This window comes from Lipotes vexillifer, unplaced genomic scaffold, assembly GCF_000442215.2.
Source record: "Lipotes vexillifer unplaced genomic scaffold, Lipotes_vexillifer_v1.1 scaffold796, whole genome shotgun sequence".
NCBI lineage: Eukaryota > Metazoa > Chordata > Mammalia > Artiodactyla > Lipotidae > Lipotes > Lipotes vexillifer.
The window spans coordinates 1293269-1312192 of record NW_006773072.1 but is presented as its reverse complement, the minus strand read 5'-3'; the positions used below and the strand labels follow the sequence as shown (position 1 = coordinate 1312192).

General features: G+C 42.0%; 1 protein-coding gene across 1 annotated transcript in view; it reads left to right on the top strand.

The window, feature by feature from the left end:
- Nucleotides 1-18924, top strand: part of ADCY8 (adenylate cyclase 8) — a 223843-nt gene that overhangs the window by 173887 nt on the left and 31032 nt on the right. Inside the window, exons 13-14 of the mRNA XM_007447988.1 lie at nt 3671-3843; nt 11737-11815. Coding sequence (XP_007448050.1) covers nt 3671-3843; nt 11737-11815 — 252 coding nt within the window. The remainder of the gene's footprint in view (nt 1-3670; nt 3844-11736; nt 11816-18924) is intronic.

Here is an 18924-nt window from a genome sequence, read left to right as displayed (position 1 = left end):
AAGCCAAAGACCTCTAAGTCTACTGGGCAGATCTCCTACCGTGGCCTTAAATCTTTTTCCTTTTTTTTTTTTTTTTTTGCGGTACGCAGGCCTCTCACTGCTGTGGCCTCTCCCGTTGCGGAGCACAGGCTCCGGACGTGCAGGCTCAGCGGCCATGGCTCACGGGCCCAGCCGCTCCGCGGCACGTGGGATCTTCCCGGACCGGGGCACGAACCCGCATCCCCTGCATCGGCAGGCGGACTCCCAACCACTGCGCCACCAGGGAAGCCCAGCTTTTCTCCTTTAATTACAATCCATCTTGTACTCTTCCCTTCCACAACCTATTTCTAAAGCACTGAGCTAATGAATCCACTACAAACATGAAACCCATTCATGGCTCCTTGTGGAATAAAGTACACACTTCTCAGTGAAACATGCAAGAGTTTTCGCAATGTGGCTTTGCCTCCTATTCCTGCCTTATCACACCTATGAACCCCCTATACCTAGGGTCCATTCAAGGGACACTCTAGGAGCTGTGGACCTTCTAAGTTCCTGGCGTAACTTAAAAGAACACAGAAACTATTTGTTGTTTAACAGAAACTTGGGAATTGCATTGAATCCCGCACCCTCCCAAGTTATAGGAAGCATGCACTTGATGGGTCCAGACCCAGCTGAAAGAGAAGGGTTTTCACAAAGTCCTAACACTTCTGTTCTCCCATTTCCTGGTCCCACTCACACTATTCATTCAAGGCCCAAAAGAAACAGATGAGAAACTCCTAATGGTATTTTTCTAGGGGCCTCATTCCTTTGATGTCTTGTGGTTTACAGCATCATCGGAAGGTTCAACTTTATACTTTAAAGTAGAAAGTTGCCTAAACCATGCAAGGCAGTGAGTGAGGTGATTCCTTTCAATGGATTGGCAAGAGCACGCTAACACGATTGGTTGAGGCCACAAAAAGAGGAAGATCCGTTCAACCATTGTGCAAATGTGTGACTATATTTAGCTATTACACTTTCAGAAGTCTTGGTAGAGAAAGGAGGGCAACACATTGGAAACCTGCCTGCCTACGTTAGCAGTTCTACTTATGATCAATTTTATGATTCTCTAATGTACCCAAGGAATTCATTCTCCTATAACTTTGTTCCTTTATACCTTTCAGTTCCCACCATTCTGTCCTCCCAGAATGTTCTTCCTGTTCCATTTCTGTCATGTAAAATCCAATCCATCCTTGAGATCCTGTTCAAACTCAGCTCTCCTATAAAGGCTTCTCCAGACTTGCTTCCTCCAGACAGAATGTACTCCTTCTGCCTCTGTATTCCCATCACATTGGATCAGATTCCTGAAAGATCATTTTCCACAGGATGCTACCATTGGCATTTTTGTCTGTTTCACATTTTAGACCATGAGTTCCTTTAGACCTGGGCCATCTCTTTGAATTCCCAGTGCCTAGCACCATTCCGTGATTATGACATGCATGCAATAAATGCTGGTTACATTTTTTAAATTTCACTGTTGTGCCCTCATAAGTTTTTGCTCAAGAACACAATCATTTCAATGACTTTTGACCTAATAAGTGATTCATAATTTGCATTGAAAAAGCCACGCATGACCATTTGTTGTGATGCAGGTAACAACGAAACAGGACCCCTCAGATCTATTCCTCTTTCCTCCATTTGTTTAAATGGAAGATCTTGGGAGTTTCTCTGGATGGAGAAAATAAACTCTGAGCAATGAACTTATTATTGCCTGCTCACTTCACTCACAGCTTCCTTCACAGAGGCATCAAGATGAGTTAACCTAAAAATCTTGCCAAGGGAAGATCTTAAAGGAGAGTTGAAGAAAGCTTATCATCCTATTGGAGACAAGGACATAACTGGATTTATTAGGAAAGGAAGAGACAAAAGTAAAGGACTGCCCAAACACTAGGCCCCTTAAGGGCAGGGCAGTGCCTTATTCATTTCTGAGTCCACCCCGCGCCATAAAGGCACTGGTCCTTTGCCCTCAGTGGGGAACTTATTCAGGGTGTTGTCCATATTTGTTGAGATCACTGTTTGTTGAAAGTAGACCTGAGTGAGTCAGCTTGACTTAAAAATTCAGCGATCATGCCTTCAGTAGTTGCTCTGGGATTTCCAGAAATTCTTATGCCTCTGCCCATACGGAAATTGTCTCTTAGTGTAATAGGAGAGGGAAGACAACCAGTTGTTGGAAAGAACCATGCCTAACAAGGCTGGAATGGGTTTTAGAAATTATTAAGCCCAGTATGCCCACTAGAGTTACGTTTACATGCACAGGTTGTACCCAGATATCCTAGGTGCCACTTTCTAGTTATGAGAACTTGAACAATTTGCTTAAGCTGTATGAGCCTCAGTTTCCTCACTTGTAAAATGGAAATTATGATTCCCATCTTGACCAGTGACTTTGAAAATTAGAAGAGAAGGCAGCGTGTATAAAAATCAGAGTACCACCACCAAGTGGGCCTTTGATAATGCAAGTTTTATTCTTTTTTCCTACTGGATACTCAGAATCCAAACCTACTGTCCAGAATGATACATGGGATACTTCTAGAAGGGAAATGGGTTGAGACACTTCCTGCAGAAGGCTGAGATCTAGCTGGGCAGCTTGACACTTGGGGGCCACTCCAATGTTATAGCCCTTGAGTGGTTCCCAACTGGCCTATTGAGCAGCCACTTCTAATAAGGAGTGGCAGGACTTCCACCGTGGTCCAGTGGTTGACTCTGCACTCCCACCGCACAGGGGACGGGTTCGATCCCTGGTCGGGCAAGGTCCACATGCCGTGCAGTGTGGCCCCCCCAAAAAAATACGGAGTTGCAGGTATTATGCTGGGCTGTGAAGGATGCTATAGAGGAATGAGACCGTATCCAGAAGTACCTGGAGACACGCATGAAGGCTTCTCAGAGGAGAGGACACCTGAGCTAATGCTTGTGAGAGAAGTAAGGCTTAGTCACATGGATGAAACTTGAGAAACAGCGCACTGGAGATGCAAAACACTGAGGCACGGGAGAGCAGGGAAAGACCTATGGGGGAGAGCCGATAGATAGTGAGGCTGGAACATATGTTGGGATTTGGAAAGTGAAAGGAAATCTGATATATGATGGTCTTGAGAGTTTTGCCATGCAGGAAGGAGAATATAATTTGTGGGAATGGAGAGCAATGAAAAGACTTCAAGTTAAGGAGTGACATGATCAGATCTGTGTTGTGGAAATACTGCATGGAGAGTAATAGTGTGTATTCAGTAGGGATTGGGAGTTAGAAGCTGCCAGAGCTGCCAGAAAACTGTTGCCAACTGTAGATGAGAGCTGAAACAGAAACAGGTTAGAAGGAGCAAAGTGGCTGGATGTGCAACCTATTAAGGAAGTAGAATCTACAGACTTAGGATGACCTGGCTGTGGAATGTGGGGGAAAAGAAAGGCAACAAAGATGAGAGACCAAGGTTTTCTGGCTTGAGGAATGGTGCAAATGGCTCCCCCAAGAATAGGGAACAGAGGTTTGGGCGGTGGTAAGGAAGTGATGATTTCAACTTGGGACTGTTGCATTTGAGGATGGCCTGAGACCTCCAAATGGAGATGCTCAGCAAACATCTGTATAAAGAGACCCACTGGAATCCATGACTAGGAGAGTGAGCCTCCCACATTCCTGTTGAATCTGACCACCCGCCTTCTCTGTTTTCAGTACTTTGTCTTCACGGGGGTGTTGGCCATGGTGACCTGTGCGGTTTTCCTCCGACTTAACTCTGTCCTGAAGCTGGCTGTGCTGCTGATTATGATTGCCATCTATGCCCTGCTGACCGAGACCATCTATGCAGGACTCTTTCTGCGCTATGACAACCTGAATCACAGTGGAGAGTAAGTGCCCATCACTGTGTTCAAAAAGTGCTCAACTTTCAATGGGAAATGGAACCATTGGGAAAACGATCGAGGTAGAGTTATCAAAATTTGGGTACTTAAGGAATATCAACATATTTCTTGTTGTGTACACTCTCTGGATTACCAGTTTAGGCAAAATTCCTAGTTTTCCATTTTATCCTGTATATTCATTACAGATTAATTAATGAATTAAAGTTTGGACTAAACCATAGCTCAGGTCTCCCCAGATCTAATAGTTGATGACTCCTTCAACTTTAATAGCTCTAAGATTTGTAGGGTCTGATTATAATTTTGCTGTAGCACCATTAGTAATAGCAGACATTGTGCATTGAGCATTTACTATACTCCTTGCATTTTGTTAATTTTGAAATATAGAAAAATACCAAAAAATAACAGCCTAGATTCCTTAGAGAACAGAGCCTGAGGCAAGCATGAAGTGCTAATGCAAACCCAGGGCAGCAAAACTGAGGGAAAAGAGACGTGAAGAAGAAAAGGATGGGAAGCAAATACAAGCAAATGCCATGTTGTGCTGACCCCATGAATTGCGAAGCTGGTGCCTTGGAAGATGCATTCATTTGGCCAATTGAATTATCTCTGGGTAGGTGATGAGGTAGGGAAGTGTCACAAACAGAGGAGGGGAGAGGAATCTACTGGCTCTTGCCCTCCTCTTTCTCCCATTAGTCTCAGTTCATCTCTGGATGTACTTGCTGGTGACATCACTTGGCCATTTCCACAGCCCTTGGGGAAACCAGATCCCACAACTGCCTTATGGAGCTTCATGGGAGCCAGGAGTGATGAAAAGAGCCAGACGCTGAGCATGTTGCTGATTGGCCTTGGGGGTGGGAAGCACGTTGGTCTCACTGAGACCAGAACAAATGGCCAACAGGCTGAGAGAAAGATGAGGTCAAGTTAATTCAAGAAGGGACTTCCCTGGAGGTCCAGTGGTTAAGACTCTGTCCTTCCACTGTAGGGGGTGCAGGTACCATCTCTGGTCAGGGAACTAAGATCCCGCATGCCACGCGGTGCAGCCAAAGTTTTTTTAAAAATTAAAAAATGAAAATGCAAATGAAAAAAATAGCTAAGATAGTTCAAGAAACCTCAGAAAATGTGCCTGCTGCTAATAATGTGAACATCTATGAACCAACCCCTGGAAATAAACAATGCTAGCAATTAGTCATGTTTCTTTCTGCATTTTTAAAAGGATAAGGTTATTTCAGATACTGCTGAAGTTCCCTTTCCCAGCATTGTTCTTTTATCCTCCTCCCAAGAGTCAACTTCTAATGCACTTAATATATATGCTTCCCATCCGTGTGTTTTATATATATTTAGTTTTGTCTGTATTAGAAATTATTTATAAAATTCTTGTGTTGCCATGCAATATAGTATTTTTTAGATCCATCCAGCTTCATATCTACAGATCTGATTCCTTTTTTTTTGAATTTTATTTTATTTTATTTTTTTATACAGCAGGTTCTTATTAGTCATTCATTTTATACACATCAGTGTATACATGTCAATCCCAATCTCCCAATTCATCCCACCACCACCACCCACCCCCCACTTTCCCCAAAATATGTTTATCCTTTGACCTATTAAAAGGTTATCAGCACTTCAGGGATCATCATTGAAAATGTCTCCTGGGGTTTAGATCTAAAAGCACACTAGCTGGAGTATAGGGTATCTGCATTTTCCACGTTTTAAAATATTGCCAAATGGCTCTCCAACAAGATTGGAACAATTTCTCTCTTACAGGCAGCAGTCCTTGTAATTCTTATTAAATTCCTGAGTGAGAATTTTATCTCATTATTTTCGATAGTAGTTCCTTGATCATGAGTAAATTTGTGCATCTTTTTTGTTGTTGTTTATTGACCATTTTCGGTAAACTTCCAGGTCACGTCTTTTGCCTGGTTTTTTATTAGGTGGTTTGCCTTTTTCTTACTAGATTTGTAAAGGTTCTTTATAAATTCTAGATACTAATTTGTGTCTGTTACACATCTGCATCATCCACTTTATATCCTATTTAACCCTCACAGCAACCAGCTGAGGAGCACAGGCTCAGAGAGGTTCAACAATTACCCGGTTGCACATGGCCAGTAGGTAACAGATCCAGATTCAAACTCAGGTCTTTCTGGCTCCAAAGTCCATGTTTGTAAATAATGCATACATCTCTCTTAAATCAAGAGGAAGAACCATATGCCCAGGGTTCAAAGAAAGTCAAAACAGTTTCAAATTAGGTAAAATAGTGCCAATAGATGTCCCATGGCCAAGCAGAAGCCAGCACAAACGACGGCCAAGAGATGTATGAACCAAATAGGCCACGTTTGTAGTAGAAATAAAAATTAAACCATCTAAAACCTATTCATTCAGAGGAAAACACAGCATTAATGGAACAAGCCAGGGCTTTGGCTTCAGATCCAGACTCTGTTGCATTGGAAAGTCTCTTCCCAACTCTGGACCTCACTTTACCCATCAGTGAAGTGGAGTAACTACACTCTGGTACGGGACTGCGTGAGGCTCTGATGTGCCTGGCACATAGTATGTGATCAGTGTCTGTTCATTCCTATCCCCTCCTTCATTTTTAGGAGAAAGGTTTAGTTCTGAATTCTGTTTTGAGGTCTTAAGGAAAAACAGGTAGTTAAATTGTTAAGTAGGGCTGTAAGAGTAAAGCATAATCCCAAATTCCTTGCTGCTGACATTCAAGTGCTTTTCTCAGCTTCTTCCTGACTCAAGGTCAATTATCGGTTAGTCTCGTATTCACTCACACTCTGCTATCAACAGAATTAAATGAATAAGGAACGGAAGAGTTCGTTCAGCCTTCCCTCTCAGCTGCATTATAAGTCAACGGGTCAGAAGTCAAACTGTGGATCCATTTGGCAGTCACAGTCTGCTCATGCTGTTGGAATTTAACCAACCCTGTAGGAGCTCACATTGGTTCAGGGCATTTCTGCTGGTTGTTCCTGAGGGTCAGGTGCCTGGGAAAGTACAGAGAACCTTGCACAGGGCAACCTGGCTGCATCCACACTGAGATGATCCCAAATACTCAGACTCTCTATCGTCTCATGAGGCCCCTCCCTGACAACCCACTGTCTCCGCGGATGACACTGAGCCCAAAACAGGGGAGGCACCCAGTGTCTTATCAGTGTCCCTAAAGATTCATCCTCCTCAGCATCCCTTACAGGAATGACTACATCATGACATTTGTGAGTCATTCCCTTACAGGAATGACTACATCATGACATTTGTGAGTACAAGTTTAGGAGCTAAACCACCTGTATTCAAATGCCATCTCAACCATCAACCAGCTGTGTGATCATGAGCAAATTAATTAAAAGTGATGATCTCTCTAAGCCCTGCTTTTCTCATCTGTAAAGTGGGGATGATAATAGTTCCTATGTTGTAGGAATATATGAGACATCAAATGTGATCATGGAAACTTAGCACAAGGTCTGGCATAGCATAAGCACTTGATGAATACTAACGATTATTATCAGACGTGACCCCTTCTATACCACAAATACTGCTGTTCTAGAAATATCCCTACTACCATCTCTGGACTGCTGTACCCTACCTGATCCCCCAGCCTGCACTCTCAATCCACCCTCCTCAAAGCCGTCAAAGCCATGTGGTCAACACATTATCCTTCTTAAAATCCTTAAGGGTTTCCCTATTGCCTCTAAGGAACAAAAAGTTCAACCTGCTTGTCAAGAACGTCCAGGCTCTCCCTGGAGTCCCATCGACTCCTCCAACCTTATCTCCTGCAGCTCCACAGGTCACCATTTATAGCCCGTATTCTAGCCACAGGAAACCACGTGCCGGTTACCAGATTCTGCACACACCTCCCCCGCCAACCCATCATACTCAAGGCCCTCCCCGCTCAGGGAAGCCCACTCTGATCATTCCTCATTTTCTAATCTGTGCACATAATTTTTTATCATTTTTTGCACTTATCTCTGTCTGTTCCAATCTTTAACTGCCATGTCTTCCTCTTCCATTAGAATAGGAGTTTTGAGGGCAAGGGCCATTACTCATGTTCATATTTTTGGCACTTAGCGGAGTATCTGGCAGCAGGTGTCCAATTAAATGTTTGTTGAATGAAATATGAGATGAATGAGTGACTGATGGAAATATTATTTCATTTAGAATCATATTATACCATTAGTTCATAGTAAGCTAAGTGTCATCTATCTACAACCCTATGATTTTTGCTCACCGTTACCCATAAACCTTGTGTTCCCCATCCTGTAAGCACAATTTGCTTTCGGACTTAAGTGTCATACCTTTGTTGTGGGCTTTGGTAGGCCCTGCAGATTCACAGATGAATAAGACACTTAAGGAGCTTAGAGGCAAGTATTTATAAGTAAGTGCATGTAGGAGGGCATGATAGCTACAGAAAAAGCATCGTTGAGATCTGGATTGATAGCCAGCCTTCACCATTCACTAGATCTGTGAGTTGGAGTGTATCGTTTAACATCTGAGTCTCAGTTTCTGCTTTACTAGAATAGGGGTAATAATATTTTAAGTGTTGCTATGACAATTAAAGCAGGCAATGTATGCAAAGTGTTATTAGAGGTATGACAAAATCAGCGCTAAGCAAATGCAGTCATTAGTATGGCAACAGAATAAAAGATAAATTCAAACTGGCTGGTTTATTTGGGGTTTCATGAGGGGAAATGGGAGCTAATAACTAAATTAAAATTTGACTTCAGGTGCTCAATCGCTAATGCTCCAAACTTGGTGCCTGAGATGTGAGTTCTCATCCTGGCTGGGACACAAATCAGCTGTGTGACCTTAAGCAGGTGTCTTCTTCTCTCTGGGCCTCAGTTTTCAACCAATAAATTAAAAGGCTTGCAAGGACTATTATATTACGTATGGTACACATAATATGGAATTGGATGAATCCATTAAATTCACATTGTAAAGTATTTAATTACACGGAATTCTTTTCATAATACATACTAAGTGCAAAAGTAGGTTACAAAACAGTATGAACCATACAGTTCTAAATTTGTAAACATAAATATATTTTTGCGTAAAGGAAAAGGAAATGACACTGAGGTGATTCCAAAATATTAACCATTGCTTTCTCTGGGTGGTAGGCTGAAGGATAATTTTTATTTTTATTTTTTTATTTGTGAATTTGTATTAGCTTCCAAATTCACTACAACTAGAATGAATACTTCTATAATGATTAACACTCAAATTAAATATGAATTTTTATAAGACATCAGGTAAGATGATCTCTAAAGATTGTGGTATCCTTGAGAATCACATTATTCTATACGTGTTTTCACTTAATATGTCCTTTTCTATGAGCCTAGGGAGAGGATAGTATTAACTTAGTAATTTTGTTAATACAAAGAAATTAGTTCAAAATGTCCTGGGTTTTATGTCTCTGCCACCCAATATCTAGCAGATATTGTACAGATTTCAGCCATTTGGCTCTCTTTGGAATTTCTTCAAATAGTCATAGAAGCTACAAAAAAAAAGAAAAAAGAAAAAAATCCCTTCTAAATTCAAATCACAGCTCTTTCTGGATGTTCTTTGGCCAGGCTGACTTACTGTGCATATTTTGTAGTCTCTACTCAGGTCATATGTTTTTCCATCTGAAATACATCCTGAAGACTCAAAGATGAGCATAATTTTCCTTTACTTCTCTCCCGAATTTGATCTAGCCATCTCTCTATTTTTAGTCAACCACTGCTTTCAAAATGATTCAAGAGGTGTTTATGTTTTCTCTTGAAAGTGTGTTTTAAGTGATAAATTGCTGAGCTTTAAAAAGTCTTCTGCATCACAAAGAAAAGGATATCAGAAGTGCCAGTCAGAGCAGGAGTTTATTCACGAGGAGCTAAACATAGGACATCTCCCATTCAAACTAAGCCATGTGAACGAGTGATTTTGTAAAATGCCACCACCAGGGGCAAGATGATGTGCTGGGAGCTTTAGGGAGTCAAGAGAGGGAGACATGGGCCACACACCATGCCAAACACGTTACCAAGATTTGGTCAATTAATTCTCACAATTAGGGAGGTAAACGCATTTAGAGTCTTTCACAGGGCCACGAACTGAGGCTCAGAGATATTAAGTGGCTTGTCCAAGGTCAAACCACTGGTCAGCAGCAGACCTGAAATGGGAAGCTGGGTCTACATGACTACAAAACTCATGACTTTTTATTATTTTTTCAGGAGTCCACAAACTTCAGGGGCCAGAGAATTAATTGACATGAAAGAAAGGGTGGTACTGGAATGTGCCTATTCCCCAAAACAAGCACTATGGTGACTGTGACTGAATGAATGAATGAATGAGTCTAGCGCCTAAAATTCTGGATTGGCAATATATGGATCACAGTCCAACACTCTTCACTTCAGCGCTGGTGGTGGACAGCTCTAATAGATCTGAGTCTGCGTGTGGCCTCACTTGATATATGATATTTACTTATCCCCCTACACTAGAGGCTTGTTAACCAGCTAGCTAAGCAAGATATATGTCTCATACCTATAGAATGCATCCCACCTTTTCCTCCCAAAGTCTTATCGACCTTTAATATTCAGCTCTTGTGTCTTCCCTGAATATCCAGCCCGGGTTACTTTCTCTTCCCATATATTTCCATGGTAACAAGAGTGTACCCTTACTAGGCAGTGTATCATGTTATGAAATTGTCTGTTTGGTGCTTTCCTTTTCTGAACCGTTTTGAGGGCAAAGACAATGTGCCGTCTTCAGTTCTGTATCCTAGCATGTGCCTGGTACACAGTAGATGCTCAATAACTATATGCTTCACTGGAGCTACAGAAAAGAAATATAATAGTGAGTTTTATCTTTTATTAGCATCTTATCTCCAAGGAAAAGCAGATGGAGCTAGGAATTCACAAATCTGAATCTTGTTTCAGCCCACAGAGTTCCTTGGTCCCCTGGGTCCCCATGTGCACAATACCTCCCCAAGAGAAAGCACATTTCCATTCCTAAGTCCCTGTTCTACCTGGAGAGCTGGACTGGGGCTGGCCCTGTGTAAGCTGGGAGGGTCTTTTAGCATAAACCTAGGTGAGAAGCTGGCCTTGGCACCTGGGATCACGCTCCCATTTCCCTAAGCCCCACGCTACTCATGCTGGTCTCCAGTGAGAATAGAAAAGGGAAAGCTGGAGATTGCCTGGGTGAAGCCATATTAGTGCCCATTCTACTCTCTCTGAGCACTGCGTCTCATCCATGATGGCCCCACTGTGTCCTTAACCACATCAGAGTTAAGTTACCTCTGAGTGAGTTCTGAGTATATGTATGCTTGTGGTTGGGAAGCTATAAAACAAGAGTAATGTGATCTGGCTTTAATGATAAAAAACATTGTAGCAGCCATGTAGAAGAGAGATCAAAGAGGGTAACAACAGTGCCCAAAATTGAAATAGGAATTTATATAAAAACCTAAGTGTGATTCTTATAGCACTTAAAACAGGGGCTGCCACATAGCAAGTACCTTGCCTGCCTCTTAAATAGGATAACATCTAAAGAAAAAGAGGGGATGTTTGTCTTCACATGGACTTTTGTGACAAGAAAGTATCAGAGCTCTTTGAAATCTAGAAAAAGTGTTTTGCAAATAGAAGACGTCATTATTAATGTAAGTTCATTGTCCAGATGCTGGATTCTAGAGTCACCCAGCAGCTATGATCTATGTGACCTCATGCCCTTGGGGATCAACTGAGTTCTGAATTAGCCTGTATGAAAGCCTTATAGAGAAGCCCCTATCATATAGTGGGAGCTCAAAAAACAACTGCTTCTCTCTTTTTATCCCACTCCAGTCTGAACCTCAGTTTCCTAACAGGCCTCCTTGAAGCCCCTCCACGGTTGTCAATAACCATATGCCACCATTTGCATTTCTTCTTCCAACAGAGATTTCCTGGGGACCAAGGAGGCGTCACTGCTGCTGATGGCCATGTTCCTCCTCGCTGTCTTCTACCATGGACAGCAGGTAACCTGACATTTTCCTCTAACTGCCTTTGATTACCTGGCATTTCCCATTGCCATAAAGTTCACCTGAGAGGCAACCACTCATCTCTGCAATAAATGACTTCTAGTTGCTTGCAGCAAGTGGTGATTCTTTTTTTTGTTTTTTGTTTTTTGTTTTTTTCCTTTGGCCTCACTGCGTGGCTTGAGGGATCTTAGTGTCCTGACCAGGGGTTGAACCCGGGCCCCGGCAGTGAAGGCACCAAGTCCTAAGCACTGAACCTCCAGGGAATTCCCAGCAAGTTGTGATTCTTAAAGAATCAATTCCTAGCACACACCACTTAATAAAAAACTAAGATGGAGATGATTTGGAGAGCAATATGGTTTTCATTCCCTTTAGGTGTATCTCTTTCAATAAAACTATTGTTTAAAAAAAAAGAGCTTTCAATTTCTGCCTGAGGCAAACTGGGACCCCTCCCAGTTCTATTACTATAGGAGTTGTGTAAACTAGGTAAACATTCAGGTTTGGGGTTTTTTTTTGTTTTAATTTTTATTTTATACTGGAGTATAGCTGATTAACAATGTTGTGTTAGTTTCAGGTGTGCAGCAAAGTGACTCAGTTACACATATACCTGTATCTATTCTTTTTCAAATTCTTTTCCCATTTAGGTTATTCCAGAGTACTGAGCAGAGTTCCCTGTGCTATACTGTAGGTCCTTGTCGGTTATCTGTTTTAAATATAGTAGTGTGTACATGTCCATCCCAAACTCCCAATCAGGTTTGAGGATAATCCAGGCCAAGGTTCCGATCCTGCCCTGCCTCCCAGAAATTTGTGGCCTTGGGCAAGTAACTTATCTCCCTGAGCCTCTGTTTCCTCCTCTCTAAAATAAGATAGTAATACGTGACTAGGGCTGTTTTGAAGCATCATTTGAGATGATTGTATGCAGCATTTTGAGCACTGCCTTACAGAAATAGAGGAAACGCTTCATCACTGATTTGTCCTGAGTAGATAAAGTGCCACTTCCCCATCTGCCAGGATCTAGGGTGGGCACCATGGATAGCACTGTGCAAAATCCCATCCCTGGCCCCAAGGGCTCCTGTCTCCTGGAGGAGACCGGACCCTAAATAATGCAATGGGGGATGTGCAATGTGTGGACCAGACTTGTTCAAGGACTTCAAGAGTCAAAGAAGCAGGAAATTACTCTGCATGGGAGCATCATAACAGGCTTCACCCAAGAGGTGTCACCTGCTCTCCACGACCGGTACGGTTTCTCCATGCAGACTCAGACCATGAATTCAGTAACATTCCTCACCTGGGGCGATTCTCACTGTCTGGTAGAGCCAGGCCCTGTCTGCTTAGCTGCTGTGCTGTGCATCCCAGTCTATCTCTCTTTGTATGTGCTTCGAAAAAGTAACCAGGAAAAGAAAAAAACAAAACAGGAAGACTCTCAGCCAGAGCAGAAATAGAAACATACCACTGAGAAATCACCATGGAGACAGGGAGGTAACGCATCCTGAGAAGCCAGGGATGAAACAGCTAAAAACCTAGAAGCTAGAGATACGTACATAAGTTATTTGTAATAAAGCGGGATGGTAAAATGTAGTCAAGGGGAAAAAAGAGTAAATAAAACTTGGCAATCGAAGAAAAGGGGGTAAGAGTTAATATGTATCAAGCTCCTACTATGTGCCTGGCACTTCACCTGTGTTATCTCATTGGATCCTCTCAACAACCCTAATGGTCGTTATTATGGATCCTGTTTTACAGATGAAGAAAGTCAGGCTACTCAGCTAGTAAGTGAGAGAACTAGAATTCAAACCCAGATCTGTCTCCAAAGCCCACCTTTCCACTTTCTAGATTGGGGAAAGACAGAAAGAATTGTCTGCGTATCTTCACAATGCCAAGGGCATTCAATCCTGCAATATGACCTTACCTTGCTTTTCAGTTTTAGCTGAATTTATGGTGAAACAATAAGCCAAATGTCAAAGTCTGGCCATTTGCAGAATTCCTATATTTAGGTCTTTCTGGTTTTCTATGAGAGCTGGAGTCATGTCCTCCACGTCTTGATGGCTTCTAGTTACAGGAGAGGACTCCTTAGTCTGACATGCAAATGACAACCCATCTGAGGGCCGTGGAGACAGAATCAGACAAGGCAATCCTATAGAAAGATATACGTACACTTCATCACACAGGTTTTAAACTGACAGGTGAGAAATTCTCATATAGCTAAGAGAGAACGAGTTCAGAGTAGGGGTCTTCGTTCCATAATAAGAAGGATGTTTCTATCTTCTCTGTCACCTTAAGGAATTACTTTGTCCCCTCTCAGTACTCCCTTCCCCAAAACCTTTCTAACATTCTGATTCAGTTTATTCTACTCTCCATTTGTCCTGGGAAAGCAGATAACCTCATCACATGAAGATGGGTATAAAGTAAGAATGCATAAGTGAATAGTGAGGGCCTGAGTGCTCAAGTGATATCTGATTTTTTTCTTTTTAACTTTCAAAAGGGTTTGAAATTATGTAACTACATCCCATAACTGTAGCAGTTACAGATGTAAGCCTGGGAGTGGGGTAGGTAATATTCAAACCCCAACTCCGCCACTCAGGAAATACGTGACCTTCAGTAATTTACTTAATTTTTTGTCTCAGTTTTCTCGCCTATAAAATGGATATGATAATAACAGGTTTTATAAGTTTGTTATATACTATTACATGAGAATATGATTATAGTATCTCTCCCAGTGATTTTCACGTAGAATAATTGCTCAAAAATTGTGAGCTATTAATATTTTACTCTGAAAGCAAGAGTCTGAGACAAACAGGGAATTCCCTGGAGATCCAGTGGTTAGGACTCTGTGCTTTCACTGCTGAGGGCCCGGGTTCAATTCTTGGTCGGGGAACTAAAATCCCACAAGCCGTGCAGCACAGCCAAAAGAACAAACAAACAAACAAACAATGACAACAACAACACAACAAAGAAGAGAACACAGCAAACAGAGAAAGTATTATTATCCATTTGGTCCCAAGGCAGGAGCAGAGACTCAAGTCACTTGAGGTCACAAAGACAATAAGGAGGACCAGACAGAAACAGGAATCCAAATGCTTGAACTTCTAGGTCCATTTACTTTCCACCGTGTTCCGCTGCCTGTCTGCTAGAGGATGCTTTCTGCAGGAGTGCGTCACTTCAAGTGTCATCTCATAACATCCATCAGAGTCCTGTTCATCCGGATCAAGTCCGTCTGCTCCTGGGTTTGCTACCAGCTTCCACCGTTTTCCCTTGTGACTCAGAGGCCCTCTATTTTTATTAAAGGCTGAATAATCCCCATTGATGCCTGGTACGCAGCAGCATCCCAGTGGGAACATGTGTAATTTTACATCTCCAGAGTGACAGAGGCGGTTACGTAACTTCATAATTGGGAAGGCTCATCCTGCACATATGTGGAGCAATATGCCAAACACCTCCTCCTCTGGGGTAGGTGAATATCCCGAACGTTGGACAGAAGAGAGCAGACAGTCAGGTGCCTCCTACCTCGTGCCCGATTCACGTGCAGCCCTGAGATTTGGGCTTTGCCTCAGCATCTCCATTTAGAGCAGAGGAAGTCACACCTGTGCACGGAGACAGAGATTAATGAGGTCAGGTCTCCAGTCACTTACTTCTAGGTCTGATAAAGACAGGCACTGGAATTGTGAAGCTTAGAAAGAAAGACCCAAGCCTTGCAACGAAATTCTTAAGTTTGCATCCCAGCAATGCTGCTGGGAGAATAGGTGACCTTGAGATGCTCAACAGCCCAGACCTTTACCTGCAAAATGAAAAGTCTAACAGTCATCTATTGAGAGTTGGAGAACAGCTGAATGAGGTCATAGACATAGATTATAGGGCTTAAGAGCCACAGCTTGGAGTCAAAATGCCCTGAGTTCAAATCCCAGCCTCTATTTGTGAGTCCTTGGGCACCTGACTTCACCTTACTATGCCTCCATTTCCTCAGCTGTGAAATGGGTATAATAAAGTACCTACCTTGTTGAGCTGTTGTGTGATTAAATGACCTTCAGTACTTACGAAGTGCTCAGAACAGTGCCTGGTCCAAGGCAAGAACCCGGCCAGTGTTAGTTATCTTTCTGTGATAAGAGCCTGGCACAAAACATATGAACAATGTGTATTAGTTCCCTTGGTACTCTTTTCACGTAGCCAGTTCCTAAATGGTTTGGTAAAAATTAGGAGAGTGCACTTCCAAATCAATTGACATTTGTTGAGCAAATGCTGAAGAATGGTCACTTTTAAAAACTCAGTGCTTTGCACACTGTGTTGAAATGATCTCTTTCTTTCTTGTGCTCTCCTATCACCACTCAGCTGACAAAGAGACTGTTTTGCTTATCTCCATATGCCCAGCCCCTAGCACATAGTAGGTACGCAGTAAACTGAAACGGAATACTTTCCTTCCATGGACGTCTAAAAAATATGTGACACATGCCTTCACGACACTGGCTTTGTGAAGAGATAGGACTGTACTTGGACTAAAATATCTCTTTATGAACATGTCTTAGATGCAGTGACCTGCAGTCAAAATGTAAAGTATGTTCTTGTCTCGCAACTGGAAAATTCTTGCTTAAGTCAACTTCTGAACTCCAGATTTCCCTACTCGTAGTTCTGATTTAAATTCAGTCGGATGAGAGTATTTCAACAGGAAAGAAATTTTTAAAATGATCTCTCGCTTTAACCAACACTGCATTTTTTAAGGGTGGAAATGAAACATTTCATTTGGAAAAAATTGTGGATAAAATCCTGTCCTGCAACTTGACAAATCAAAACTCGATGCTCTTGAGTCTGGAGGGAAAAAAAAATGAAAGCATAGTTTCGATCAGATTTCATCCACAGACACCTTAAAGTCATAGTAATACTCGATAAATCTACATTTTAGACATTTCCGAATTCTTTTGCATACATCATGTCATTTGGTCCATATGATAGACCGTATGATAATCCATGTCTCGCATTAAACGAGATGAAGGCAATTATCCTCATTTTTTAGAAAGGGAATCAAAATACAAGAAGTTGAATGAATTTCCCACCGTCACACAGCAACATGGTAAAACAGGACTAGCATTCTTTTATACAACCTGCAGCCACCACTTACGATTTTAAAAATTTATTCTTATGCAAAATTTTAAACATATACGAAAGTATGTCAAATAGTATAATGAACTCACAGCTTCGACAGTCACCAGCTCATGTGCCATCTTTTTTCATCTACATCCCTATTTATTTTGCTCACTGCTCCTTCCCAATTATTGTGCAGCAAATTCCAAATGTCCTATCATTTCATCTGTAAATAATTCAATATGCATCTAAAAGAGAATTTCAGCCTAATCACAATACTATTAACACACTTTAAAAAATAAAACAGTAATTCTTTCGTATGTTCAAGACTTTAGGCAATGTTTCAATTTCCTAATTACTTTATATTTCTTTAAGTTTGTTTCAGTTGGGATCCAACTTAAGTCCATATATCGCCATTGCTTGATATGTCTCTTATTTCTTTTTACTCTATAGGACCACCCTCCTTTTTTTATTTTTATTTTTTGCAATATTTTGTGAGAGCCACTGACCTCTAGAATGTCTCTCAGTTTAGAGTTTGTTGATTGCACCCTTTATAGGGGTATTTAACACATTCCTCTGTCCTTTGTTTTTCCTATATTGGTAGTTATATCTAGAAACTTGGTGAGATTCAAGTTCAAATTTTTCTGCAGAAAGATTTAATTGGTTAATTTTGTGAACTACTATTAAGAGGCATATAATGTCTGCTTATCTCTCTTTTGTGATATTAGCAGCTCTTGACAATAATAACCTACATTCATTTATATTCTAGGTAGTGATATTCCAATTCTATCAATATTTCATAATTTGCTAGCTGGAATACAGTTTTAAAGAGAACCTTCTCGGGCTTCCCTGGTGGCGCAGTGGTTGAGAGTCTGCCTGCCGATGCAGGGGACGTGGGTTTGTGCCCCGGTCCGGGAGGATCCCACGTGCCGCGGAGCGGCTGGGCCCGTGAGCCATGGCCGCTGAGCCTGCGCGTCCGGAGCCTGTGCTCCGCAATGGGAGAGGCCACAGCAGTGAGAGGCCCGCGTACCGCAAAAAAAGAGAACCTTCTCCTCGCCAACTAGTTCTTACCTTCAAGTACAGCTCGTAAAGGAAAGGCAGGGTAAATGCTTAATTCACATATAAATTTTCTCCAAGTTTCCCAATAAGCTAGTTCCTGAGCGTCATCAAGATGCGATCAATGAGGTTCTGTGTTTTAAGTGTCGCTGTGAACTTTTGCATTTTAACATGTCTTTCATTTCGATCCATTGCAATTATTATTCTTATTAAAGTTCAACTTGTCATATATTTGACAGTGGGGTGGTCTACTCCTTTCAACATAACCCCAGTCTCTGGTAGTCTACTTGCTTTCTGGTACCAAAAAATGTTCCAGGCTTGTACATTTTCCTCCCTAAATTTCAGCCTTTTCTGCAAAGAGTACAAGGTCCCTTTTGTAGGAATTGATATTTTGAAACCACAATCTGGACACTGGGATGATTCATTGCTACTAGGTTTTCATTGTTTCTAGACCTTGATTTCAGTAGGCAGAGCCAGGAAATACATATAGATCATAATTTCATAGTGATACCTTCCAGTTTTCATAGGACCCTAGACTTTGGACTTAACCTCATCAATCTTATATCTGCATCTCCTTTTTCCCTTCCCAAAAATTCGAGCTCTCAGTGACACCAACACAGTTATTCATTTGCTTTATCCTATAATTCAGATACCATAATCTAACAATAATACTACAAACAGCACCACCTACAAGGTGATTGTTATAAACGCTTTTAAGATTCTTGTTGCACTCTTTCTAGCCTCGGAGTATTTCTCCCTACGAATATGCCATCAAATTATTGTGTTAAAAGGCATTTGGGGGCTTCCCTGGTGGCGCAGTGGTTGAGAGTCCACCTGCCGATGCAGGGGACGCGGGTTCGTGCCCCGGTCCGGGAAGATCCCACATGCCGCGGAGCGGCTGGGCCCGTGAGCCATGGCCGCTGAGCCTGCGCGTCCGGAGCCTGTGCTCCGCAACGGGAGAGGCCACAACAGTGAGAGGCCCGCGT